The sequence below is a fragment of the Anomaloglossus baeobatrachus genome, chromosome 7 (assembly GCF_048569485.1).
Source record: "Anomaloglossus baeobatrachus isolate aAnoBae1 chromosome 7, aAnoBae1.hap1, whole genome shotgun sequence".
Lineage (NCBI taxonomy): Eukaryota > Metazoa > Chordata > Amphibia > Anura > Aromobatidae > Anomaloglossus > Anomaloglossus baeobatrachus.
The window spans coordinates 67,108,075-67,135,199 of NC_134359.1; the positions used below are offsets into that span (position 1 = coordinate 67,108,075).

The 27,125-nt window shown below is 47.4% G+C and overlaps 1 protein-coding gene across 1 annotated transcript in view; it reads right to left on the reverse strand.

Moving 5' to 3' along the window:
- PDE11A (phosphodiesterase 11A) overlaps window positions 1-27,125 on the reverse strand; it is a 746,356-nt gene that overhangs the window by 310,514 nt on the left and 408,717 nt on the right. Inside the window, exons 7-9 of the mRNA XM_075317377.1 lie at window positions 25,174-25,249; window positions 23,217-23,284; window positions 19,795-19,887 (exon numbers count right to left, since the gene is read on the reverse strand). Coding sequence (XP_075173492.1) covers window positions 19,795-19,887; window positions 23,217-23,284; window positions 25,174-25,249 — 237 coding nt within the window. The remainder of the gene's footprint in view (window positions 1-19,794; window positions 19,888-23,216; window positions 23,285-25,173; window positions 25,250-27,125) is intronic.

The window sequence follows — 27,125 nt, forward strand, 5'->3', positions numbered from 1 at the left end:
TTCAACAAACAAACAGTGGTGGTCCCAACGGGGACTGGACAACGGTGCTCCGCTGCCCTACTCCGGTCCCTCTGCTGCTTCATCTGAGGGAGGGGGTGCAGGGCTCACCTTGCTCTCTTTGCTGTTCCTGAGCTTTACATCCAGGGCAAACCACCCCCTCTCTCCGCAGTGTCAAGTGTACCGCACCATGTCTCCCGGTATGAGGTTTCGGCCAGGATGCTCCTCGGGCAGGTGGGCATTCACATCCCGCCGGGCTACAAACACTTCGGCCTCCAGGCCCGGTTCATATATAAACCCGTAGCCCCGGCGGACATCAAACCGCCTCACCTGCCCCTCGTACAACGGGCCCCGGACACGGAAGGTCGCTTGCCGCAGATTTTCCTTTTCCCGAATGGCTCGGGCCACCAGCTCGGCTTTCCTTCTCTCCCTCTCCGCGATCTCCAGGCCCAGCTTTGTCGGCTCCCTTTCCCAATATGGCGCTGCTGCCAGCTCCGGCGCACGGGTCGGGCCCCGCGGGACATCCAGAACGTTACCCACTGTCAGGAAGGTGGGCGGCGTATCCCGCGGTGTCATGGCCTTGGGCGCTGCCCTGCAGCAACAACCCGGCGCCACCTCAGCCGAGGTGTGGGGGATGGGCACAGGGGCTTTCCGCAGCTGGGCCTTCGGCTCGGAGCGGGTCATCAGCTCCGGCTCGGGGACTGTCTCTGGCACACTCTTCGGGGCCTTCCATGGCAACACCTCCGGTTTGCTACGGGCTCCGGCTACAGGTCGGTCCGCTGGGGCGGACGGGCTGGGTGTCGCTACCGGTGGTGGTGGTAGCGGGCCTAGTGGCGGGGTCACGTCCTCCGAGACGGGTGGCGAGGGAGGCAACGGGGGGAGAGGGCTTGGACCGGGTCCCTCAGCCGCAGCGACCGGTCCCTCCGGGACATAGGGGCGTGGGTCACTCACCCTCCCTTCCTCCGCTTCCTCCTCGCGTCTCCGCACGGTGGCTATAACGTCCGCCATGTCGGTCTCCCACTCCTCCAAGAGGAGCTGCATCTTGACCTGCAGCCTTAGGTGGAGCTGCGCGGTCCGGATTTCCACCCACGCTGCGGTTCCCGGCGCGGGGGCCACGGTGTTTCGGGACGGCATCCACATGGTGACTTTCTCTCTTTCTTCCAGGAACGGTATCTTTGCAGGGTCCTGGCGTCCCTGCTTTTATAGCCGCGACTACATGCGGCCAGCCGCCATCGCGTCCCCCTTAGCTCTTTTCGGCCCCTCCTCTCTCGGGGCGGGGTCTTGGCCTTCGCGCCTCTACTGCTCGAGAAGACGCTCGAGCGGGAACTTTTCGCGCCAAAGATGGCGGCTTCTGCAAATTTTTCTGCCGGATACCTCCGGCGGTAACAAGGCGCACCTCTACCAGATGGCAGAGCGGTAAGATCCTGTTCGTGACGCCAAGTTGTCGCGGGCGGGGAGGAGGGTGTCGGCACACCGCGCTCACCCCTTCTGCTCGGGTCCGGCAGCTGCTCAGTGGTGGCTCGAGCTGTGGGCCGGATCCCAGGGTTTCTCGAGCGACACTCCTCGCCCGTGAGTGAAAGGGGATTTGTGGTTGGGTGTGGGGATTGTTATAGTTCGTGACGCCACCCACGGTTGTGGTGATTGCACCACCGCTGCTCTGGACGGGGATCCCGGGGATGGTGATGGGGAGCAGCCAGGTGTTGTGTTGCCCCTCCGTGGGTAGGGGTTGGTGATCCTGGGGCCCGGTGATGGGTGGTGAGGTGCGGGGCCTGGTGGGCGCAGGGACGCGGGGGCAGCGCTGTGCCTTGCGGCACTGTGGTACTCACTCAGCCTGAGACACGGACACAGTTTGTACGGTAAACCAAACGGCTGGTAGGACTGTCCCACAGACGGCTGCACCTGCACTCCCGGTAGTTGACGGTGATGTCCCTCTTCCTTGCACCTATGGTTGACTTGTGGTAGCGGTGGATTCCCTCCGGTTACCCGCTCCCCGACTACAATCTGGGCCGGAGGAGCTCTACACTTTGCCCGCAGGCGCTGGCCCTGAGAAACTGGTGCCTTGGCGGTGGCGGTGTCTCTCTGCTTCAGGTTGAGCTGTTGCCTTCAATCGGGACTTGGTTGTTGGGGAATCTACGTCCCCTTCACTGACGGATTCGGCAAATTTGGCAACTCCTAGCCTTGCCGGGGTCCGAGAGGCCCCTGCCCTGGTGCTGACTGTCCTTCGGAACACTGCTCCAGACCACCGGGCACACAGCCAACGGGGTCCTTCCAGGAACTTCCAAACGGTCCCCCTCCAGACAGTCACCGCCGTCGCTGAAATTTTTCTGCCGGATACCTCCGGCGGTAACAAGGCGCACCTCTACCAGACGGCAGAGCGGTAAGATCCTGTTCGTGACGCCAAGTTGTCGCGGGCGGGGAGGAGGGTGTCGGCACACCGCGCTCACCCCTTCTGCTCGGGTCCGGCAGCTGCTCAGTGGTGGCTCGAGCTGTGGGCCGGATCCCAGGGTTTTTCGAGCGACACTCCTCGCCCGTGAGTGAAAGGGGATTTGTGGTTGGGTGTGGGGATTGTTATAGTTCGTGACGCCACCCACGGTTGTGGTGATTGCACCACCGCTGCTCTGGACGGGGATCCCGGGGATGGTGATGGGGAGCAGCCAGGTGTTGTGTTGCCCCTCCGTGGGTAGGGGTTGGTGATCCCGGGGCCCGGTGATGGGTGGTGAGGTGCGGGGCCTGGTGGGCGCAGGGACGCGGGGGCAGCGCTGTGCCTTGCGGCACTGTGGTACTCACTCAGCCTGAGACACGGACACAGTTTGTGCGGTAAACCAAACGGCTGGTAGGACGGTCCCACAGACGGCTGCACCTGCACTCCCGGTAGTTGACGGTGATGTCCCTCTTCCTTGCACCTATGGTTGACTTGTGGTAGCGGTGGATTCCCTCCGGTTACCCGCTCCCTGACTACAATCTGGGCCGGAGGAGCTCTACACTTTGCCCGCAGGCGCTGGCCCTGAGAAACTGGTGCCTTGGCGGTGGCGGTGTCTCTCTGCTTCAGGTTGAGCTGTTGCCTTCAATCGGGACTTGGTTGTTGGGGGATCTACGTCCCCTTCACTGACGGATTCGGCAAATTTGGCGACTCCTAGCCTTGCCGGGGTCCGAGAGGCCCCTGCCCTGGTGCTGACTGTCCTTCGGAACACTGCTCCAGACCACCGGGCACACAGCCAACGGGGTCCTTCCAGGAACTTCCAAACGGTCCCCCTCCAGACAGTCACCGCCGTCGCTGAAATTTTTCTGCCGGATACCTCCGGCGGTAACAAGGCGCACCTCTACCAGACGGCAGAGCGGTAAGATCCTGTTCGTGACGCCAAGTTGTCGCGGGCGGGGAGGAGGGTGTCGGCACACCGCGCTCACCCCTTCTGCTCGGGTCCGGCAGCTGCTCAGTGGTGGCTCGAGCTGTGGGCCGGATCCCAGGGTTTCTCGAGCGACACTCCTCGCCCGTGAGTGAAAGGGGATTTGTGGTTGGGTGTGGGGATTGTTATAGTTCGTGACGCCACCCACGGTTGTGGTGATTGCACCACCGCTGCTCTGGACGGGGATCCCGGGGATGGTGATGGGGAGCAGCCAGGTGTTGTGTTGCCCCTCCGTGGGTAGGGGTTGGTGATCCCGGGGCCCGGTGATGGGTGGTGAGGTGCGGGGCCTGGTGGGCGCAGGGACGCGGGGGCAGCGCTGTGCCTTGCGGCACTGTGGTACTCACTCAGCCTGAGACACGGACACAGTTTGTGCGGTAAACCAAACGGCTGGTAGGACGGTCCCACAGACGGCTGCACCTGCACTCCCGGTAGTTGACGGTGATGTCCCTCTTCCTTGCACCTATGGTTGACTTGTGGTAGCGGTGGATTCCCTCCGGTTACCCGCTCCCTGACTACAATCTGGGCCGGAGGAGCTCTACACTTTGCCCGCAGGCGCTGGCCCTGAGAAACTGGTGCCTTGGCGGTGGCGGTGTCTCTCTGCTTCAGGTTGAGCTGTTGCCTTCAATCGGGACTTGGTTGTTGGGGGATCTACGTCCCCTTCACTGACGGATTCGGCAAATTTGGCGACTCCTAGCCTTGCCGGGGTCCGAGAGGCCCCTGCCCTGGTGCTGACTGTCCTTCGGAACACTGCTCCAGACCACCGGGCACACAGCCAACGGGGTCCTTCCAGGAACTTCCAAACGGTCCCCCTCCAGACAGTCACCGCCGTCGCTGACCTTGCTGATCTGGCCCTACACAAAGCTGGACCCTTCAGGCTTTCCTTCCTTCTTGTCACCTCACTTGCTTTCCTCCTTTACCACCTTTACTTTCCTTACTTTCACTTGCTGTTTACTTTAGCTCCTCACTCAAGCTCCCCCTGAGCTAATCTGCTGTTCACTCTTGCCCTCCCCGGGCTACTCTGCCTGGTACTTCCCGCCTCCAGAGCTGTGATCTCCTTGGTGGGCGGAGCCAACCGCCTGGCTCACCCCCTGGTGTGAATCATCAGCCTATGGAGGAAGGCAACAAGGAGTTCTGGTTAGCTGTGATGTGCCTACCTGGAGTGTGGGGTGTGGTGGTGTTGTGACCTGTGACCCCTGGCTTGCCCAGGGCGACACACGTACACCCAGCTTCATAGTGCCCATGACCGAAGTCCGGGACTTCTGATCAAGCGCTCTGAGCCAAAATCCAGCGTTGGGTGAGGTGGCAGCAGAGAGCAGTGAAATTGACCATGCCTCTGACTCTGTGCATTCATTAGCATGCTAGCACGCCCACAGAGGCATGCTTACATGCTAAGGCCGGTTTCACACATCCGGCTTTTTGCCGTTTTGCCGGATGCGGCGCTCTCCCGTACAGTTAATACAGTACAATGACAGCACAACAAGCGCCGGTCACATGCTGTCATGTGACCGGCGCATGTGACCCGGAAGTTACAGCGCTGTCATTGTACTGTATTAACTGTACGGGAGAGCGTCGCATCCGGCAAAACGGCTAAAAGCCGGATGTGTGAAACCGGCCTAAGGGGGGTGACTAGCCAAGGGAACTAACACCTTGTGACTAGTTGCTGGCCTCATTAGCATATCATAAAGGATCTTTAAAAATACTTTTGCTAAAGATCTCCTTATCTATGCTACTAGATGCTGGGATAGTTAGGCAGGGATTAGCAATATACACCCAGAACTGCTCGTGGTTCTGGGTGCACATTGCACCTGACAAGTTCACTTTAAGTACTATATTCTCCCATGTAAAATAAAAATTACTCTATACCCACCTCCTGTAACATATATGTTCCAGCAACACTTAGTGCCGGCTCTCGCGAGGCTCATTTGACATGTTTTTATGCCACGTGAGCCATGCAGCCATTGAGGGCTGGCTATTGAGCTGCTGGACTCTCACCTACCCTGGAAGAACCTCAGACGACCTAAGAAAGTGAGAGTGCAGCAATCCAGCAGCCACTGATTGGTGGCAGTGCTCACATAACAAGACAACATTAGGCAAGCACACCCGATGCCGCTGAAAATATGCCAGTGCATGAGATGAGTATAGGGTACTATTTATTTACATGGTGTAATATAGTATTAAGAAAGGGGTTGCCCAAGTAGTAGACAACCCTTTCAAATTAAATAGCACGTTTTTATGTGGCAATGCATACATTTGAGTTTTTTGTGTGTAATAAACATGTGTTATGGTCTTGTAAAAAAGTACTACAGTCCAGAAACACAAGCCATTAAAGGGAACCTGTCACCAAATTTGGCCCCTATAAGCTGCAGCCACCACCACGGTGCTCTCAAATACACAATTCCAGAATATTACTCTACTAGAAGGTGGCCCGATTCTACGCATCGGGTATTCTAGAATTTACGTATTGTGTAGTTAATGTATGATTTTTGTTATATATATATATATATATATATAGATGTTGTTGTGTGTAGTTACCAAGTGTTTGTGTAGGGGCTGTACATGTTCTGGGTGTTGTCTGGGTGTAGCGGGGGGTGAGAGCGGTGTTGTTTGTGTGTTGCGTTGTGTGTCGTTATTTGTGGAGCGCTGTGTGTCTGTATCGTTGTGTATGTGTGTTGCACGGTTTGTGTGGGTGTGTGTGTGTGTGTTTTTGGTTGGAGGTATATTTTGTGCAATGTGTGTGTTGTGCGGTATGTGCGTATATTTGTGTGTGCCGCGGTGTTTGTGTGTTGGGTGTTGTGTGTCTACTGCGTTGAGTGTGCGTGTGAGTCTGAGTCTGTGTCTGAGTGTGAGTGTGAGTGTGCGTGTGAGTCTGAGTGTGTGTCTGAGTGTGAGTGTGAGTGTGCGTGTGAGTCTGAGTGTGTGTCTGAGTGTGAGTGTGCGTCTGAGTGTGAGTGTGCGTGTGAGTCTGAGTGTGCGTGTGAGTCTGAGTGTGCGTGTGAGTCTGAGTGTGCGTGTGAGTCTGAGTGTGAATGTTTGTGTGAGTCTGAGTGTGAGTGTGTGTCTGAGTGTGAGTGTGTGTCTGAGTGTGAGTGTGCGTGTGAGTCTGAGTGTGAGTCTGAGTGTGAGTCTGAGTGTGCGTCTGAGTGTGCGTCTGAGTGTGAGTCTGAGTGTGAGTGTGCGTCTGAGTGTGCGTCTGAGTGTGTGTCTGAGTGTGAGTGTGCGTCTGAGTGTGAGTGTGCGTGTGAGTCTGAGTGTGCGTGTGAGTCTGAGTGTGCGTGTGCGTGTGAATCTGAGTCTGAGTGTGCGTGTTAGTGTGCGTGTGAGTGTGCGTGTGAGTCTGAGTGTGAGTGTGAGTCTGAGTGTGAGTGTGTGTCTGAGTGTGAGTGTGCGTGTGAGTCTGAGTGTGAGTCTGAGTGTGCGTCTGAGTGTGCGTCTGAGTGTGAGTCTGAGTGTGAGTGTGCGTCTGAGTGTGCATCTGAGTGTGTGTCTGAGTGTGAGTCTGAGTGTGAGTCTGAGTGTGAGTCTGAGTGTGAGTCTGAGTGTGCATCTGAGTGTGAGTCTGAGTCTGAGTGTGAGTGTGAGTCTGAGTGTGAGTGTGAGTCTGAGTCTGAGTGTGAGTCTGAGTGTGAGTCTGAGTCTGACTGTGAGTGAGTCTGAGTGTGAGTCTGAGTGTGAGTGTGAGTCTGAGTCTGAGTGTGAGTGAGTCTGAGTGTGAGTCTGAGTGTGAGTGTGCGTGTGAGTCTGAGTGTGAGTGTGAGTGTGAGTGTGCATGTGAGTCTGAGTGTGAGTGTTTGTGTGAGTCTGAGTTTGAGTCTGAGTGTGAGTGAGTGTGAGTCTGAGTGTGCATCTGAGTCTGAGTGTGCGTCTGAGTCTGAGTCTGCGTCTGAGTGTGCGTCTGAGTCTGAGTCTGAGTGTGCGTCTGAGTGTGCGTCTGAGTGTGCGTCTGAGTCTGAGTGTGAGTGTGAGTGGCGGCCAATCCGTGCGGGGGGGGCGGATCCGAGGGGAGGCGAGCGGCCAATCCATGCGGGGGGAGGAGCCGAGGCGAGCGGCCAATCCGTGCGGGGGGGCGGGGCCATGGCGAGCCCAGCGGCCAATCAGCTTTGTGTCACCGTAAGGACACAATTTTGGAGCAAGACAGACAGACAGACAGACAGATAGACAGACAGACAGACAGACAGAATAAGGCAATTATATATATAGATAAGAGCCCAGGCCAGATCAAAGTACTGTAATGCGCAGGTGCGAGGAAAAGTTAAAGACCGCCCGCGCATGTGCACTACAATACATTGATCTTCTGTGAGCAGGGCAGATCAAAGTGCACCTGTGCAGGACCTCAATGCCGACTCGTGTGGATGATGTATGATGTTATGTACACAGGCCTCATTAGAAGGAGGATGGCGATCGCAACGTAGAGGAGGCGCCAGACCAGAGAGGATCAACACCCATCGAACCGGACCACCCCCTAGGTGAGTATTATAAAAGTGATTTTTATGCTCTACACATCGGCCTGGGCTCTTATATATAGTAAGTTAGAATGCTGTATATAAGAGCTCACTGATGGTGGCGCAATTTATAAGGGCCAAATCTGGTGACAGGTTCCCTTTAAATTATGAGATCCTATAGCTTGTACCTAACACAGTCAACCAGACAAACCAATGTGGTCTCAGACCTCTTACACATCGAAAACAATGGATCAAGTTGGTTCTGAGTGCTGTCATACTCAGTCATTTGTGATAATTAATATATGGTTATGTATTCCATTTGTGCAGTTACCTGTAGAAGAGAAGGCTATGCTACTTGTTTGACCTTTGGATCAATTCTATAGTTTCTTATTTCCAAAACTATTTATTGCCTATGGAAATGAGAATACATCACAGGCTGGCACCATCCGATAGCAAAAGTGATCGACTGGGTCCCTTTACATAGCAGCTATATACTGTATGTTTCCACTCTGCCTTGCACATTCTTCATCTTGGGTTCTATGGTTTTATTATTAATATATTATAGGGAATGCAGCCTTTCCTTGACATGTGCATTCATGTGAGTTCAATAGTAAGAATAGCCCCTTCTAATATATTGTTCCCTCGACTGAAACTCACTAATGGTCATTTAGATCCATATAACAAGACGCTTTTCTATTCTCCTGTAATAGGGACATTAGGATTATGTCAAAGAATCGGGTCCCATTTCACAGAAACATTTTTATAATGATCACCTGTCATCATTTTAAAACATGTTCTATTAAGTTAAAAGTCACTTTGTAAAATTCAGATAATTACTAGTTCTTTTTTGAGTCTGTTCTATAAATTCAGTTTAGCACAAGAAACTGTGGTTGCCCAGGGCAAGAGAGGAACTTTAATGTGATATGAGACAGTTGGGTGCGGGAAGAGTAATCATCACCCTTTATCAGCCTTCCAGATTCAAGGAATCCCTTAGGAAAAACGAAGAATTTAGAAGTACGCCCAAAATGTAGCATGTAACAATTAATTGTTAGCTAATTAATTTTCATGCCTATATATATTAAAATATTAATATGTACATGTCAATACTGACCCATACCTCCTGGCTAACCGGTAGGTAGACATAATTGATTTTATGGAGGCTAAGAAAAGCTTAAACATGACCCTTTATAGAGTGTCATAGTTTTTACCAATGTTATTTGTTTGTTTCTCCTTTTGTATATGTCTACTGTATATTATTTGTTTGATATAGCATGAAGTAATGCTATACAGCACTTTGTTTTATTGTTTTTGTTAGAACTGTTTTATGTATAAACTTTGAAAACCTAATAAAAATTATTGAATTATTGAATCATAGAGTGTCATTGGTGGTTAGAACAGTCATTTTTATTAGTATTTTCTCCATCAACAGTGGGAAGATTTACTAATTTTACCCACTATTTAGACAGAGCAAATGTAGACTAAACAGTCTGAAAATGCAGGATAATCTCCGATCTTAAAATTGTTGCTGAACATTTTTGTTTTTAGATAGTATCCACAAATTAATGGAAAGGCACAATGATATCTGGACATATCTACTTTAAAGAGGTTGTACCCTACTTATACATGGATGGCCTATCCTTAGGTTAGGTTATCAATGTCCAATCAGCTGGGTTCCGACACCCCATACCCCCGCCGATCAGCTGTTCTCAGCCTCGGCAGCCGGAAATGCTCAGTTCTGGATCTGCTCCATCTTCTGAGAGTGGTTGCTGACGGGTACAGCACATCCTCCTATTGATTTGAATGGGAGGCAGATGTGCAGTACCCAGGCACTGACTCAATCAGTTGATGAGGCAGCTCCAGAACTGAGCATTTCCGGCCACCGGCTGCTGCCACCGGGACCAAAAACAGTTGATCGGCAGGGTGTCGGACCAAGTAAAGGCCTTCAATGTTAAAGTAGTGGCCAACCTCTTTAAGTCAGTGAAAAAATATGCTATGACTCAAAACTACTACTTTAAAAACACAGAAAGATAATTCTTGAATATTTAGATCCTTAGTTTTCCAACAACAAGTCTAGATACCGTGTTTCCCCGAAAGTAAGGCCCTGTCTTACATTAATTTTACCCCCAAAAGTCCCACCCTGCCTTACTTTCGGGGGAGGCCTTACATTGGAAAAAAAATGACAATCCTCCCCCCTGCAGCCTCCCCATTGTTTGAGATCCGGCATCCACCCCTTCCTCCCCCCTGCAGCCTCCCCATTGTTTGAGATCCGGCATCCACCCCTTCCTCCCCCCTGCAGCCTCCCCATTGTTTGAGATCCGGCATCCACCCCTTCCTCCCCCCTGCAGCCTCCCCATTGTTTGAGATCCGGCATCCACCCCTTCCTCCCCCCTGCAGCCTCCCCATTGTTTGAGATCCGGCATCCACCCCTTCCTCCCCCCTGCAGCCTCCCCATACAGTGGTTCTGCCCCCCACTCTGCCACCACACACACTGACACATACGGTACCGGTACAGCCCCACACGGCACCCACACACATATCGTACCGGTACCGTACACACACACACACTGACACATACAGCCCCATACGGCACCCATACACATACCGTACACACACACACACACACACACACACACACACACACACACACATACACACACACACACACACACAGAGTTTCGGAACTTACCGAAATCGGAGCGAGCCTGCAGGCGGTGACGTCGCGGCTGATTTCGGCCAATCAGCTGCGAGCCGGCTGACTGGCCAATCGCAGCTCGAGCTGAGGGCCAATCAGCTGCGAGCCGGCTGACTGGCCAATCGCAGCTCGAGCTGAGGGCCAATCAGCTGCGAGCCGGCTGACTGGCCAATCGCAGCTCGAGCTGAGGGCCAATCAGCTGCGAGCCGGCTGACTGGCCAATCACAGCTCGAGCTGATGGCCAGCAGGGAGCCTTGCGGGGGCCATTCACCGGAGGCGGACCACGGGTGGCACGAGACTGGAGAAGGCCTGGATGGAGCGAGGGAACAGCGGCAGCGGTAAGTTCCTGTACTTTCCCCAGGGACCCCCACCCATATGCGGCCTTACATTACGCCGCGACCACCACCCATAGGCGGCCTTACATTCCCCGGCCCCCCCCGCTACCCTGCCTTACAATCGGGGGGTGCCCTACATTGGCGGACCCCCCCGAAACCCCCACCCTGCCTTACTTTCGGGGGGGTCCTACTTTCGGGGAAACACGGTAGTACCAGATTAGTAACACATGTCAATAAGTAACACATGTCAATAACATAGGGTACTTAGTTGACACTATTTTGATCTAAAAACTTAAAAGCCTTTCCACAGAAATAAGGTATACTAAATCAGGATGAACCCTGACTTGTCACGGGTGTGTCACGGGTGACAGATAGTCCTGTGGTGTCCAGCTATAGAAGGTCACAGCATTAGGCCCCTTTCACACGTCAGTGATTCTGGTATGTTTGTGCTTTTTTTTTAAATGTACCAGAATCACTGACATACGCAGACCCGTTATAATGAATGGGTCTGCTCACACATCAGTGATTTTTCACTGCACGTGTCTCCGTGCGGCGTACCCGCGTGTCCATGATTGCCACACGGAGACATGTCCATTTTTTTCTGGCATCACTGATGTCCCACGGACCACGCAGTGGTGTGATCCGTGAGACACGTGCCAGAAAAAAACGTGCTTTTAAAATAAAAATTATTTTTACTCACCCGGCTCCAGCGACGCTCTCTGCAGCCCGTTCTGCCGGCTGCTTCTGAGCCGGCTCATTACTGTCGCGCATATTCATTATGCACGACACAGCCGACCCGGAAGCAGCTGCTGCGGGGGTCAGCGCCGGCCGGATGCTGCACCGTGGGAGCGATCAGCACCATGGAGAGCGGGAGCGCGCACAGGTGAGTTAATTTCTAAATGCAATCACGGGCCACGGAGAACGGAGCCCGGATTGCACTTAGACAACCCACGTATGCCGTGATTCACGGCACACGGAGGGAAATGTGCGTGTTTTACACGCCAGTGAAAAATGTCAGTGTTTTACACTGACGTGTGAAACGGGCCTTAGGCTGCAAAAACTGCTCCCTGACCTTCTATCATTCCTGTTGGGTTTTCCTCCTTTTCCTTTTAAGACCCCGGGGCATTGTTCAGCCTGTCAGCTGCTGTTCATCAGTACTTTCCTTGTCTATATATACCTTCACTTCCTATTACTCAGTGCTGGTGATATTGGTTACAATTACATCTTTATCAAGTTCTCAGTCAAGCAGGCGGCTTGCATACATCAGGAGAATCTTGGTGATTGTTGCAGCTTCTCTCACTGAGACAACTAGAGATAAGTTGTTTGTAGTTTTCCTTTGTTTCCTATCCCTGTGTGTCCTTTAGTATCTAGTGGGGTTGACAAAGAGCTCATCCCATTGACTCCCTACCTGGGACACAGATCAGGGTCAGCCTAGACTCAGGTATCCGGGTTGGTGCATAGGTGTGGAACCTATCTAGGGCAGTGAGGGAACCCAGGGCCCAGCGGTAGACTTGATCAGGGGTCATCTCCCCCTTGCTTAGACACAGAGTTTTCCTTCCCTTGCCTTTCACAGTTTGCTTTGTACTTCACCGTAAATAGTTTGACTCTTGTAGTTCACATGTTATTAGCTTGAGATTATCACTACAGGTCTAGGTGTCTCGGGCCAACTAGTCCAACCACACTTCCACCACTGATTAACAGTTTTCTGTCAATACACATTGTACACAGAAATCTGCTCATCAGTGGTGTGAACGGGGTTATATAGAGCTCAGCCTTCAGAGCTCTGGTAGATCTGCAGCAGAGGAAACTGTGACTCTATCAAAGCTGCTGCATCAACTAAACTATGCGAAACATCGCTGAAATCACAGTCTCTGTTTCTACATCATGCTGCTGTCAGATTACATAGCAAAAACCTGCTGACAGATTCCTTTTAATAATAAATGGATCAGGTTTTTATGTTATACTTTATTTTGAGAGTTCACTTTTCTGGTACTGTAATACTCCACACTGCCTAGTATAATGGTAACACTTCCAAAAAAGTAAATCATCGGAGAAAGGTCATCAAAGACACTGAGCAAGCAGGAAAGACTTGAATAGTACAGAATACAAGTTAACTATAAGTGAAAATTGGCTAGAACAAAAGCATTAAAACAATATGGAAATTCCCAAAAAAATATTTTTTTTTTGTTCAATAAAGCCCAATAGGTCCCTATGTGTACACCTAAAGTGTGATCCTGTGATCAGCATCATATAAAATAATATATTCTGGCTTCTTATCGTGTTTTTACATTTTTTTCTTAGCTGAGCATGTATTTTATGCTTCTAGAATCTTGTTCCTCTTTAAAATGTGCATTTCTACCTTCCACAGTAAGGTTGTAAATATCCTATAATGAAAAGATATTATGCAACACTCAAAGCTCGGAAGCAATACAATTTGGGAATATTGGCTTCCATTTTATCCACAGCTTTTCTCAAAAGTAAAGTAATTTAAACATCCAAATGTTTCTTCAAAGAAACTGCAGAATATTGACTGCCAAAAGTCAATCTCCATCATAGACAATCGGCAATGTCAGTGACTGTTTCGTCAATAGTGTAGATTAGCACAATGCACAGAGTGAACAGTTTACACAAAAGACATTGAGTGTCAGGAATTCACATTGTTATATGCTCAAAATGTCTAAAAGAAGAAGCAAATAAAAGAAAATAAACTTGACATGCACAGTCGGGGATTTTGAAGTATGAATACAATATGTACAATAGGGCACCACAATGGAAAGGAACCAAGTGCTAAAACCAAGCTGATGAGCCCATCTTTATTGGTCATATTTTTAGAAATACTGCACAGACCAATCCCCATCAATTGAAAAGAAACACTGACTCCACAATATTTTCTTCCATAAAAATACTGTAGAAAATAATAGAAATAAGAATTAAAAGAAAAATCCACTATGTGTATGTTTATATTGGTGTAAAAATAAATAAAAGAATTGGTGTGGGGTCCCCCCATATTATGATACCCTGTACAGATAAAGAATATGGCTACAGCTGCAACCCCCAGCAGTGTGCTTATCTTGGCTGTATCAAAAGAAGAAAGACTCCATGCAGCTTTTTTTTTTTTTTTTTTAAATTTAAAGGCAATCTGTCATGTAATTTATGTGTTCTAACCCAGTAGCACGGTGATGTGTGGCCTAGTAACCCCTTCCTACACATCCCTGTGTTGTAAAAGTGTGTAATGTGAATGTATAAAAACATGTTTTATTACTTATCTGTTCTGCATGTGTACCGCCCCGTGCTCGGCGGCAACCGAGCCGCTCGGATACGGACTCGCCGGGTGGCTCGAGCGTCTCCGGACCCAGGGGCCCTGTGGTCCACTTCGATCTGAAAGGGGAGCTGGCGCTTTAGGGGGGCTGTAGGTGTACGGCCGGAGCCGTGTTTGCGTTTGTGACGCCACCCATGAGTTGTGGTGAAAGTGGACACCACCGCTGCGGTTACTGGGGGAGATGTTGCGTAGCAAGATGTTAACCCCTCCGTGGGCAGGGATGGTGGCCCCGGAACCCGTTTGTTTGTTGGGCGGTGCAGGGAGGTGCGCGGCCGAAGGGAACTGTTGTACTTCTGATTAGTAACACACACAAGTCTCTGGTAAACCAAGATGATGGTGGTCGGTGCCCGCAGCCGGCTGCGTCTGGTCCCCCACCCGGTTGGTGGTCTCTACCTTTTTGCTGCACCGTGTTGTGTATTTCTGGGCTGCCTGCGCTTCAGCGTCAGGAGTCCGCTCCCCGGCTTTGTGGATGTCAGGAGAGCCTTTTGCCCGCAGACGCTGGCCTATGGGATCTCTCTGTCTGTGCGGTGGCTTTCTATCCCCTCTCGTTGGGCTGCTCTCTTCAGTCAGGACTTTGGGTGGGAAAGGACCTATAGTCCTGGCCGCAATTAGTTAATTAACTCAGTCCAGTGGCTTCTGGACCTCGTTTCAGGGTCTGAGTACCCCCCTTTGTGCTCCGGTTTCCGAGTCGGTTCCCTGGGTCGGTACCAGCGGGCCACTACCCTGCCCCAGTCCACCACGGTTACACCGAGCCATCTTCCCGGCTCCTGCAGGCTGAGGCCACCATATGCCTCCTAGCCAAAAGTGCCCGGGCTCCAACCCTGGCACCTGTCAGACTACTGTAGACCTGGGCACAGGCCAGCTTCCACTCTCAACTGACTACAGACTGATCTCCCACATTTCTCCCGCCTCAGGCTCTCTGAACTCATCAGTGGGCGTAGCCAACTGCCTGGCTCCACCCCCTGGTGTGCTCTTCAAGCCCTGAGAGGGGTGACTAGGTTTTAGTGGTTGGCTGATGACACCTTTTTAGGGGACAGGTGTTATGCGGGGCTCTACCTGTGACTACCTGGCTGGTCCAGGGCGTCACACATGTAAATGAGCATGGGCCCTGTGGACATTTGCTCCTTGACATCTCGTGCATGCGCACTTACCATTCCCGCAACCTTGTTATCCGGGTGCTTGCTTCTCGTCTTCAGACATGCACTGCGCATGCTCAAAAGACTCTTGCAGTTTCGGTCATGCGCAGTGCGCGTCTGAAGTCTGAAGCAAGCACCCGGATAGGAAGGCTGCAGAAGTGGTAAGTGCGCATGAGCGGGATCTCCAGGAGCTGACGGTGATGTTGCTCAAGTAAATCCATGGTATCACGCCCACAGGGGCGTGACACCATGGAAAACATGTAAACGCCCACAGGTCGATGCGACGCCCATGGGGCTAGAGCCCCTGCTCATTTACATACAGAACACATTATTAATAAAACATATTTTTATACATTCACATTACACACTATTACAACACAGGGATGAGTAGGAAGGGGTTACTAAGCCACACACCACACTGCTACTAGGTTAGAACTCATAAATTACATGACAGGATCCCTTTAAATAAATCATTTTAAAAAATGTGCAATCCCCCCAATTTTGATATCCAGCAATGATAAATGTTATGATCCGGAACCATGGAAGACCACCATAAATCATTGGTAAAAGGTGACAAGAGCATTGGCAACTAATCTGGCCGCCATCCCATTACTAACCATCAACACTGGAAGTAGCCGAGGGGTGAACTAACATCATGTGCACCGCGAACCCAGCCGGAGAACTAGCTATCCTAAAGGAAGGAAAGATGAACAACTCTCTGCCTCAGAAAACAGACAAAGAATAGCAAGCCCCCTACATTCAAAGACTGCGGTGATATAGGAAAACACAATACACAGATGGATGATAGGATTAGCAAAAGGTGAGGCTCTACTGACTAAATAGGACAGGATAGGAAAGGGACTGATGGTGGTCAGAGAAAAACCCTACAAAAATCCAAAAAACCTGATAGTACAAAAAGCCCTCAGATCGCTAGATCTAAACTCCGTCCTATACCAGGCGCTCTTGTCATACCAATGAACAGAAAGCAGGAACCATTACAAATTCAAGAGGCAACAAACACATGGACTTATAGGACCAATACTCCAAACATAGCTGCAGGGAGCTTCCCAGCCAAGCAACTGAGAGGGAAGATCTCAGATAAGAGCAAAAAGAACCAAACAACAAATAAAGAGCCAAGCACTTATCTGGGGTAGATGTGGTCTGGAACAGGATGAAGCAGGCTGGTGAACAAAGAACAACTGACATCCGGCATAGCCTGCCAGCAGACCAGAGTTTAAATAGGCAGAGAGTTAGCAATTGAAACGCCCATTGCTCAACACACCTGGTCTCTGTCCAAACCATTCCTGGCCACAAGAGGGAGCCTCACAGCAGCAAAGCATAACTGACATTCATAACAGATAAAGCTGACCGGCTGGGGGCTGCTGTTTTCAGGCTGGGGAGGCCCATGGTCATTGCCCCCATTGGTCTAAAAATAGCAGCCTGCAGCTGCCCAGAATTGCCGCATTACTTAAGTGCCGTGCACCTAAGCACCCTACCCCTTTCTACCACCATTTTAAAGCGAATGATTCGGGCCCCCATAGATTTATACAAAACTGATATTCAGGATTAATTGTGTGCCTGAACCGTTTTTTTTTTGGTTTGTTTTTTTAAATCCAGTTAGGCTCACCAATCCCTTGTATCAGCAGGTTTGCCCACTCCTAATGAATAAGTAGAAGCACAATGTGATATGGACCTCCGTGCAACTTACAACAACATACTCCAGTCAGGGATTGGAATAAAATTTGTGTAATCATCCCAGGAACCACCCACTTTGTGATGGGCAAAAAAGGTGTGAAAATGCCAAAAGACACAGTTTTTGTGCAACAATTTTACAACAATTCAAAGCTCTTTACACAAGAATTCTGGCATGAAAGCTTTGAGGAATCGGGCCACAGATTAATTTCTTTTTCCAGGTATACAGTATTCTGTTTCACTTAAGTATGCAAAACCATACAGATCAATCTCATATGAAAAAGAGTTTAAAACTTGATTATTGGCTACACACATATACATTAGGAGGATTATAAAGAAAAGCAAAACAAGTAAACAAAGAAAATGTAATTCTAAAAAAATTCTAAATACCTTTTAATTAGCAATTCACACTTTTTTTGTCTATCAAGTGATCACCATAGCTCATTAAAATGGTTGTTGACTTGTTACAATGATAGAAACCTTTTCTAAACTGATAGTAAGACAGCTGCCTGTGAGCACGTGCAATAGGAAAATCTGCTGCTGTGACCTTAAGATAGAGATAACCTATAAAATGTACAGTTAAGGTAAGTCAAAGCAGTCACTCAGCAATCAGAAAGATGCAGTGTGAGTAATGTCTTCTTTTTGCAGCCCCCCAGTATCTCTATTATTACATCAGAAAGACAGGGCATACAGCAGTGTGAGCAGTTTCTTCTTACTTTGGCATTTTGGTGTATCCAGTATTAGATCAGAAAGATAGGGTAGATAGCAGTGTGAGCAGCCTCTTATCTTAACACCCTTGATATCAACACTACTAGTTCAGAAAGACAGGGTGAATAGTAGTGTGAGCAGCCTCTTCTTATTTGTTTTACCTCAGCTCCCCTGCTATTTCCAGTATTAGATGAGAGTATTAGATCAAAAATAAAGTGTGGACAGCAGTGTGAGCAGCCTCTTCTAACCTCAGCACCTTGCTATCACCAGTTCAGATCAGATAGACACGGTGAACATCAGTGTGAGGAGCCTCTTCTTACCTCAGCACTCTTGACACTCTTGATACTTTAGATCAGAAAGATAGGATGAATAGCAGTTTGAGCAGCTTCTTCTTTACCATCTTCGTATCTCCAATTTTAGATCAGAAAGATAGGGTAGACAGCAGTGTGAGCAGTCTCTTCTTACCTCAGCACCCTCGCTATCTCCAGTATTACATCAGATGGGGTGGACAACAGTGTGATTAGCCTCTTCTTGCCTAAGCACCTCTGGTATCTCCACTATTAGATCAGATAGACATGTTGAACAGCAGTGTGAGCAGCCTCTTCTTACTTCAGTACCCCTGCAATCTCCAGTTTTAGATCTGAATGACTAGGTGGACAACAGTGTGATCAGCCTCTTCTTGCCAAGGCACCTCTGGCATCTCCAGTATTAAAACAGATAGACATGTTGAACAGCAGTGTGATCAGCCTCTTCTTACTTCAATACCCCGGTTATCTTCAGTTTTATATCAGAATGACAAGGTGGACAACAGTATATTTTCCTGGTACCTTGAGTATTTTCAGATAGACAAGGCAGACAGCAGTCTGACCAACCTGTTCTTGCCTCAGCACCTCTGGTATATCCAGTATTAAATCAGATAGACAGGGTGGGCAGCAGTATGAGCAGCTTCTCCTTACCTCTGTACCCCTGATATCTTATATATTTTTACACATGAAAGGAGAGTCCTGCTCGCATAAGTTTTAATATTAAGACTCTAGGACAGGTTTCAGTCAGCGTAACAAGACAGTGGCAATTTTAATGTACTATAGTTATTACCTCTCTAAACAAAAAAGTGTGACTTGTTAAATAAAGGTTATTTGCAATTTAGTTATAATGACATTTCTTTTTTTATGTTTTTTTTTTCCCAATATCCTGGAAAGCTCCTTTGAATATCTTTCAGTATCTATTTTGCTGGCATAACATCTCTGCAGTTAAAGCTGCTGGAAATTTTGGGAATATTGATCCATGTAGGTCCATTGTCATCCCACTCTCCTGTCTGCAGTGGCAGGATAGCATAGTAGTGGGCAGCCGATGCGGGCAGGAGAGAGAGATAAGAGCGTGCTCATACAGTGTGCGGTTGCACTCGCTGGGCTCCTGCAGTGTCAGTGCGTTCTCATCACCCTCTGCTGTCAGAGTCAGCTTCCCTCCAGTTTGTGTTCCTGTGTGCAGTGAGTCATGACTGCAGACAGGAGAGGGATGAAAATTCACCTGCATAAACTGATACTGTGTGTGCGCTCAGCGCCTACAGTGTCAGTGAGTGGAGGGCTGATGATTCAATCCAAAGGTAGAATTGTCAATCAAGTAAAGGGCAGGTGCAGATAATTGCAATTGGGGGGAATGATGCAGTGAGCCCCCTCATTTACATGTAAAAAAAACACTAAACATATCGTCTATATATCGGCAAATTCCCCTAAAGGGGTTTAATTTGAGTTTTGGGAGTGACAGATTCCCTTTAATGTAAAATGTTGATTTTCATTATTAAAGACCATGCATCAAATGATTTGGGCCGTCATAAAAGCCAAAGGAGAAGTCCCCAAGTGCTAATCGGAATTATATTTTTTTGATTAGTTTTTATTTTCATTCTCAACTCACTCTGGAAAAAGAGATATTGTTTTGGGTATTATTTATGAAGCCGGAATGTACAAATTATTAAACACATTATTTTGAGTCATTCAAGGCATACATTAATGTAAAATGAATCATGAGGTCTGTGAAGAGCACTCTCACACACAGACGTAAAAAGGTCTACTTACATCAAGAGCCACCGATTGCTTTGCCCATGACTTCTTTACTTGATCATACATTATCGTGTTGTTAATTCCAAGGCCACAGAAGATAACAAAAGCCTAAACCAACACAATACAACAAAACAGTAAATAACATTTAGTTTACAGGCCAATTTACACATGACATCTGTGAAATCTTGGGGAAGATTTACTATTCTAGCACAAACATATTAGATATATTTATTATTTGCACCAGAAAATACAAACGTTGGTTTCTTCCTAGAGACTTTCTAGAGTTGACAGTCAAGAAAAGAAGCATCAGATTTATTTCTGGCGAGTGCCAATGTTTAGTCACAAAATATGAGTTAAAGTATTTCACCCAGTATTAAATAGGAAACTATGGCCCTGATTCCTCAAGACCGGAGCCAGTCTTAACGAGAGTTCATGTTGGAGTCTGAGGTGTGCGCCTCTTAATGAATCAGGTGCGTTCTAAAAGTGGTGTGACCCTCCATGTAAGGTTCCACAAAGCTTACTCCAGTCAGGGACAGGAGTAAGATTTTTGGCATAAGGAATGCCCTAACTCATCATGAATTAGAAGAACGGGAGTTGCCATGCCCTCTCCTGCTCCAGCTCTACCCATTTTTGCATAGCAGGCGTGGCAATTGAAAAAGTGGCCAAATTTTGTAGCAATATTTTGTGGGTTTTCAAAGTGTTTTATGCTATAAACACTTTAATGAATCAGGGCCTAAGTCTTAAATGCACCAAATGTGCATCAAATCCATCAAACTCTGTGTGCCTCTGTAAAAGGGTTTTGGGGCATATTTTGACTGCCTCATTTATTCGTATACTGTCTAAATATTAGCCAGTAAAATTAATTCTACTTTATTAGCTTTGCCCCTGGACGAAGGTGTTGCCGAAACGCGCGTAGGGCATGTTCTGGACTTGTATGACCTTTTAAACGTATGTGCAGGTAATATTCTATGTTTATGCCTCTTTTTAATCCCCATGGGAGCCTGGGATGGATTGTTGTACATATTTTTGCCACATAGTGGTTGGGCAAGCTATATGCGCTCTTTATACAGGCTATATCTTATGATGCCCACACTTAGATAAATTTCCCTCTTGTGGCTATAGTGCATTACTACATACACTGGCTGGAGATTATTGTGAATTGATTGCCTATATTTGTCTTGGCAATTGTTTCTGAATCTTGGCCATTGTCCCCCATACCTGTATGAGATATAATTCCTTTGTAATAGAGGTTTTTTGTACAAATTTCAAGATTAAATCTTGCCTTAAATGTGCCTTATATTTAAAAAAGTTATAACATTTTGTCACCTTTACATTGGAAATTTGGGGTTAAATTTGTTACCTGCTCATCATATATTATCTTAAATTGAGAATTATTGCTGGAAGGTCATTGATGGTCCTACTGTCATTGATTTTAATTGATCTTGTCAATAAAATGTTTTTGCATTAAATAGGACTTTGATCTTCCTTTTTCCTTATTAATATTTACGATTGTCATTTATATGGTCCATGGATATCCACAGATTTATTGTTATAAATATATTTCTAATATAATATGTATTGAGACTAATCATGTGGATTAATCGGTTGCCAATCACTTGCATATGTTTATTAGCTTTGTAAAGCATAAATATGCATGAAGCTAACATTTTCATTCCAAAATCAAATTCTTCCAATAGCGCACCAGTTATACAACATGGTATATTCTTAAAGACAGAATCGACCGCAATTGGGCCTAGAGATGGAGCGGAGCGGCCAACCCCACTGTCTACTTCAACTGGCTGTGCGTCCAAGGATGCACATTCAGCTGAAATGCATTGCAACACAGATACCCATCAAGTCCCTGTACTGCAATACATGCTGCCAGCCAAACAGAGGTCAGCAGCTGACGTCTGTGTGCCCATGATCATGGGCGCATGGCAATGCTAAGGGGCTACGAATTGGCACATATACACCATTATCGGAGACATATTTACATGGAAGGGGCTCAGGATGGGAGACATATATACCAGAATAGGGAGTATATTAACCAGAAAGGGGCTCAGGATGGGAGACATATATACCAGGATAGGGAATATATTAACCAGAAAGGGGCTCAGGATGGGAGACATATATACCAGGATAGTAGACATATATAACAGGATGGGGGGCATATCTACCATGAAGGGGATCACAATGGGGACGTATATACCAGGACCAGGTTGGGGGACATATTTAGTAGAAAGGGCCCAGGATGGGGGATGTATTTACCACAAAAGGGTTCAGTATGGGGGACATTAGTAGATGATAGAGGACATTACTGCGTAATTAAGGGGGAAAATCATTTATAGGATATAGAACGTTACAAGGGACCATATATGTAGGCAACATGTGGGGGGAGCCAGGTCCAAATTTTTCCCTGGGGTCTTCCCATTCCCATCGGACTTTAGTTACACCACTGCTTAAAGGGTATTTGTCAGCAGGAAAGGATTGTTCACACCAAGCACAGGCACTCGGTGCACTCATGGCAGTACAAACCGTTCAGTAATCTATTTCTGCCCTTATTTGGCTCCTCAAAATCAAGAACTGTGAAGGTAAAGTACAGTGGATATAAATGTGAAGGGTGCACCAAACACCTGTGTTTGGTTAGAACAGTCATTTTATGCTAAATTATATAGCTTGACACTTGGATGAACACACCAGAGGATTTTCTGGTAGCCCAAACCTCAGATATGACAATGAGGCCAATGCTAACAGTAAATTTACCTTTATGGCAGGAGTCTAACTGCCCAGATATAGAGGTTATGACACAGTAAGTGGCATTTCAAGTTAGGTTTTTAGTCTAGCTGCCCAGGCATGGAGGTTTTTAACCCAGATAGTGGCATTTCAAGTTAAGTTCCTGGTATACAGAGATTACCTTGCTGTGGTTACCGGGCTCATATGCATTGGTCAATACATACGCTAAATATCTCTTTTTTTCCCCAAGTATTTCTATAGCAGTAATGCAATACCAGAGTTCCCTTATTGATAGCATTTTAGTGTGCAACTGTATGGGTTTTGTGGTCAATTAACCGGGTAAGTTTACATTGATCATACTAAACTCAATCTACAAGGAGTGTGCAAGTAGGATGGGTGCCTGTGGTTGGGTGCATAAATATGGACACAATACATATGTAAAGATATATAAAGTAGCCAGTAATTATTGGATGACATTTTTATACATAACGCCAATGATATTTGGAAGTCTAAAAGGTGTCATGTATTGGTTCACACATGGTCAAACAACCAGTAGGTCATTAACGTCATGATTTTTACCCCACAGTGAAACTGTCTTACAACTGCTGTTCTTCCATCTGCAGCCAGAGAACAGTGGAAATGTTTCTATAGTATCATAGACAGAACACAGTACAGAATGTGGTTTGCACCCGGTTCTTTCTTACCTCAAACAGTCTTTGATCAGCATCATCAAATGGCTTTCCGTCCAATCTGTTCAATACTTGCGCTACGCCTTCAAATGTACATAAATTGTTAAAGACGAATTATTGCAAACATCATGAAGCTTTTAGATTTGTCTACATACAAATACTAGTGGTGCTACACAGTCATAAAAGAATATCTATGCAACTGCATGCTGGCCCATGCTGGACTTTTTGTTTTTTGATTTTTATGACTGCTGGACTGGTGCTTTTAATCTCATCCCCTGCCCCCCCACCCCACCCCCGTTTTATAGATATTAGAATAGGAGCTTGAAGATGGGAATTCCAACTTAAATATTACAAGTTGCACTTTTCTTTATTTGGTGGTCTATGAGAATCACCTATCAGCAAAATATCCTGGTGATCTCATGTTGAGCTGGCTACATCATGGAATAGTGGCTGCAGAGCTGAGTAAAAGGTTGTTTTTATTTTTGGATTTCTCATCTCCGTTGAGGAGATATTAGATTGTAAAGTTATATGCTAACTTCACTAAAATCTTGGGGGTGTTATCGGAGATTAGTCTCTAGGGGTGGAGTTACTTTTACCCATGTGTGACGTTGACCAATCATAAGCAGAAGAATTATTCATGCAGGGGATAAAAAAATAACACCCTAGAGAATACCACACAGCCTTGCTCTCCTTACTGATCTGACCTATGTGTCATTACATGTCTTTAATTTAATAATAAACTGAGTAGTTTGATTAATGAAAAATGGGAAGGTGCCCTTGTGTGTACAGGGTGTACTAAGTGTGCTGTGCTAAGGGGCGGGGGCATAGTCCTGTATAGGGGCACAGTGGGGAATTCATCTGGTCCCATGTGGGTCAGTTTGAGTCTGTACACATCTGCTTATTTAGTGGTTGCAGGGATAATTCCAAATAAATCTTCAGTGCAAAAGGAAACAACAATAAACTATAATCTATAAAAATTGTCAAACTTGTTTAATAAAAAAAAATTTAAAAAAATTGTAAAGTTGCAGCTCTATAGAAATTACACATCACATCTCGAATAATATTAAATCCTGCTATATCTGCTTAAAGGGAACCTGTCACCAGATTTGGCGACTATAAGCTGCGGCCACCACCAGTGGGCTCTTATATACAGCATTCCAGAATACTGTATATAAGAGCCCAGGCCACTCTTTATAACGTAAAAAACCCTTTTATAACACCCATCTAGGGTTGCGCTCCGATCCAATGAGTGTCGCTGCTCTCCAGTCTGGCATCTCCTCTCTCCAGTCCGGCATCTTCTCTCTGCTGTGATCTCCATCCTCCTTCTATCCAGCCCAGGCCGGCATTGCGCTACTGCGCAGGTGCACTTTGATCTGTCGTGCTGAGGGCAGATCAAAGTCCTGTAATGCGCATGCGCGAGGAAACGTTAAAGACCGCCTGCGCATGCAACTACAACACTTTGATCTACCCTGAGCAAGGCAGATCAAAGTGCACCTGCGCAGGACCTCAATGCCGGTTAGTGTGAATGATGTAGAACGCGTCATGCACAAAGGCCTCAGAAGAAGGAGGATGGCAAACGCCGCCGAGAGGAGGTTCCAGACCGGAGAGCAGCAACACCCATCGGACTGGACCACCCCGCAGGTGAGTATAATAAAAGTACTTTTTACGTTACACAGCGTGGCCTGGGCTCTTATATACACTATATTATAGAATGCTGTATATAAGAGCTCACTGGTGGTGGCCGCAGCTTATAGGGACAAATCTGGTGACAGGTTCCCTTTAAAATATCAGGTAATAAATGTAATCACTGCCAGATTGTGTGTTACATTTCCTGTTAATTTAATACAATTCATTACCAAACACTTTGAGTGTTAATATTGATAAGACCCTATTTTCACATTTATATTTATAGGGGGTAAATTACGTTGTGACATAAATGGTTAAAGATTATCTTCCAATGCAGAACACTTACCAATTATCTGATGATTACTATTCCATATTGGAACACACAGCACAGATCTGATGTGAAACCCGGAGAACTGGTCAGCCTAGGACACAATGCAGAAAGGTAGAATGAGCAGACGACGGGAAAGTTCTCCTCTTCACTTTCTATAAACGTTTCATATCACATCCTGGACCTTTGGAGATGCAGCCGTATTGGCAGTGATTCTCTATTCTTTTGTGTAGTGACTCATTCTCTGCCTCTTATATTACGCTACAAGAGCCTGATTTACAAGACGTGAAGAAACTCTAATGTGCGCAATTAGGCACAAGAGGGGGAAGTGGCCGTGTTACATGGGTTTAAGGCAGTCTAGTGCCTCCTTCATTTTTTTTTGCGCAATTCGTTTCTATTTTCATTTTATGACTGTAAGGCTATATTCACATGTTTTTTATCTGCCGCAAAATCTGCTATCTTGACAGTGAAAAAGCTGCTTCCAAAAAGCAGGTTTTGATGCTTTTTTTGCACTTTCTCATTGCTTTCAATGGTGGAAAATTGGAAAGAAAACTGCAAAAAAACCCCTGAAAGATCTGACATGCTGCTTCTTTAAAAAAATGCTGCAGATTTCATTTCAGTCCAGAAAAAAAATGCATGTGTGTGCAAGAGATTTTGGATATCTCATAGGTTTTACTGATACTGTAAAAAACAGCTTTTAATTTGAGTAAAACTCATTAAAAAAGCTGCAAAAAAGCAATGTGTTAACATAGCCTATTTCAGGCCCCTTTACACGCTGCGACATCGCTCAAGCGATCTCGTTGGGGTCACGGAATTTGTGACGCACATCCGGTCGCTTTAGCGATGTCTTTGCGTGTGACACCTATGAGCGATTTTGAATCGTCGCAAAAAACGGTCAAAATCGCTCATCGGTGACATGCCCCACTATTCTCGAATATCGCTGCTGCTCGGTGTACGAAGTAGTTCATCACTCCTGCCGCAGCACACATCGCTAAGTGTGACACCGCAGGAACGAGGAACCTCACCTTACCTGCGGCCGCACGCAATGAGGAAGGAAGGACGTGGGCGGGATGTTAAATCCCGCTCATCTGCGCCCCTCCGCTTCTATTGGGCGGCGGTTTGGTGACGCTGCTGTGACATCGCTGTGACGCTGAACGAACCGCCCCCTTAGAAAGGAGGCGGTTCGCCGGTCACAGCGACGTCGCAGAGCAGGTATGTGCGTGTGACGCTGCCGTAGCGATAATGTTCGCTACGGCAGCGATCACACGATATTGCATGTACGATGGGGGCCGGTGCTTTCGCGCTCGATATCGCTAGCAATTGCTAGCGATGTCGTAGCGTGTAAAGCGGCCTTTAGACTACTAACTAGTAATGTGTGATTTGTTTCTCTACTATTTATGTTGTATGTGTCATATTTTAGCCTTGAGAAGACCTGATTAAAAACAATCCGGTAATTAATTTTATACAATTTAAAAAAAATAAAATACCTACTGTAGGTCATTTATGCTATCCTTGCTTAAAAGGAATCTGTCACCCTTTTCAGTTTATTAGTTATTAATATGGACATACAAGGGGCATAAGGGTAAATCCTCTTTTATATCTTCAATCTTCCAGGCTGTGGGGCGTGTGCTGCCCGGAAGGTAAGCCTGGGTCCAGTCTTCATTATACCGAATACCTCTTCCCCTTCTCTTCCCTGGTGCCCCTGTGACATCAGGTGTGCGGCTGGAAATCTCACACCTGCACATTCTGCCTGCCGTCCTGCCCAGCACTGTTCCTCACTCCTATGGGCAATGGCTTCAATTTTCAAGTGCGCCAGCACCGGGGAGTCACTGTTTCTTCACAGTGCCGGGGAGAGATGGCAGCAGAATGTGAAGGCGCAGGATTTTCGACAGTGCAACAACGTTACAGGAACTCTGCAGAGAATGTGAGGAGGAATCCTGTATAATGAAGACTGGAGGCAGGCTCATCTT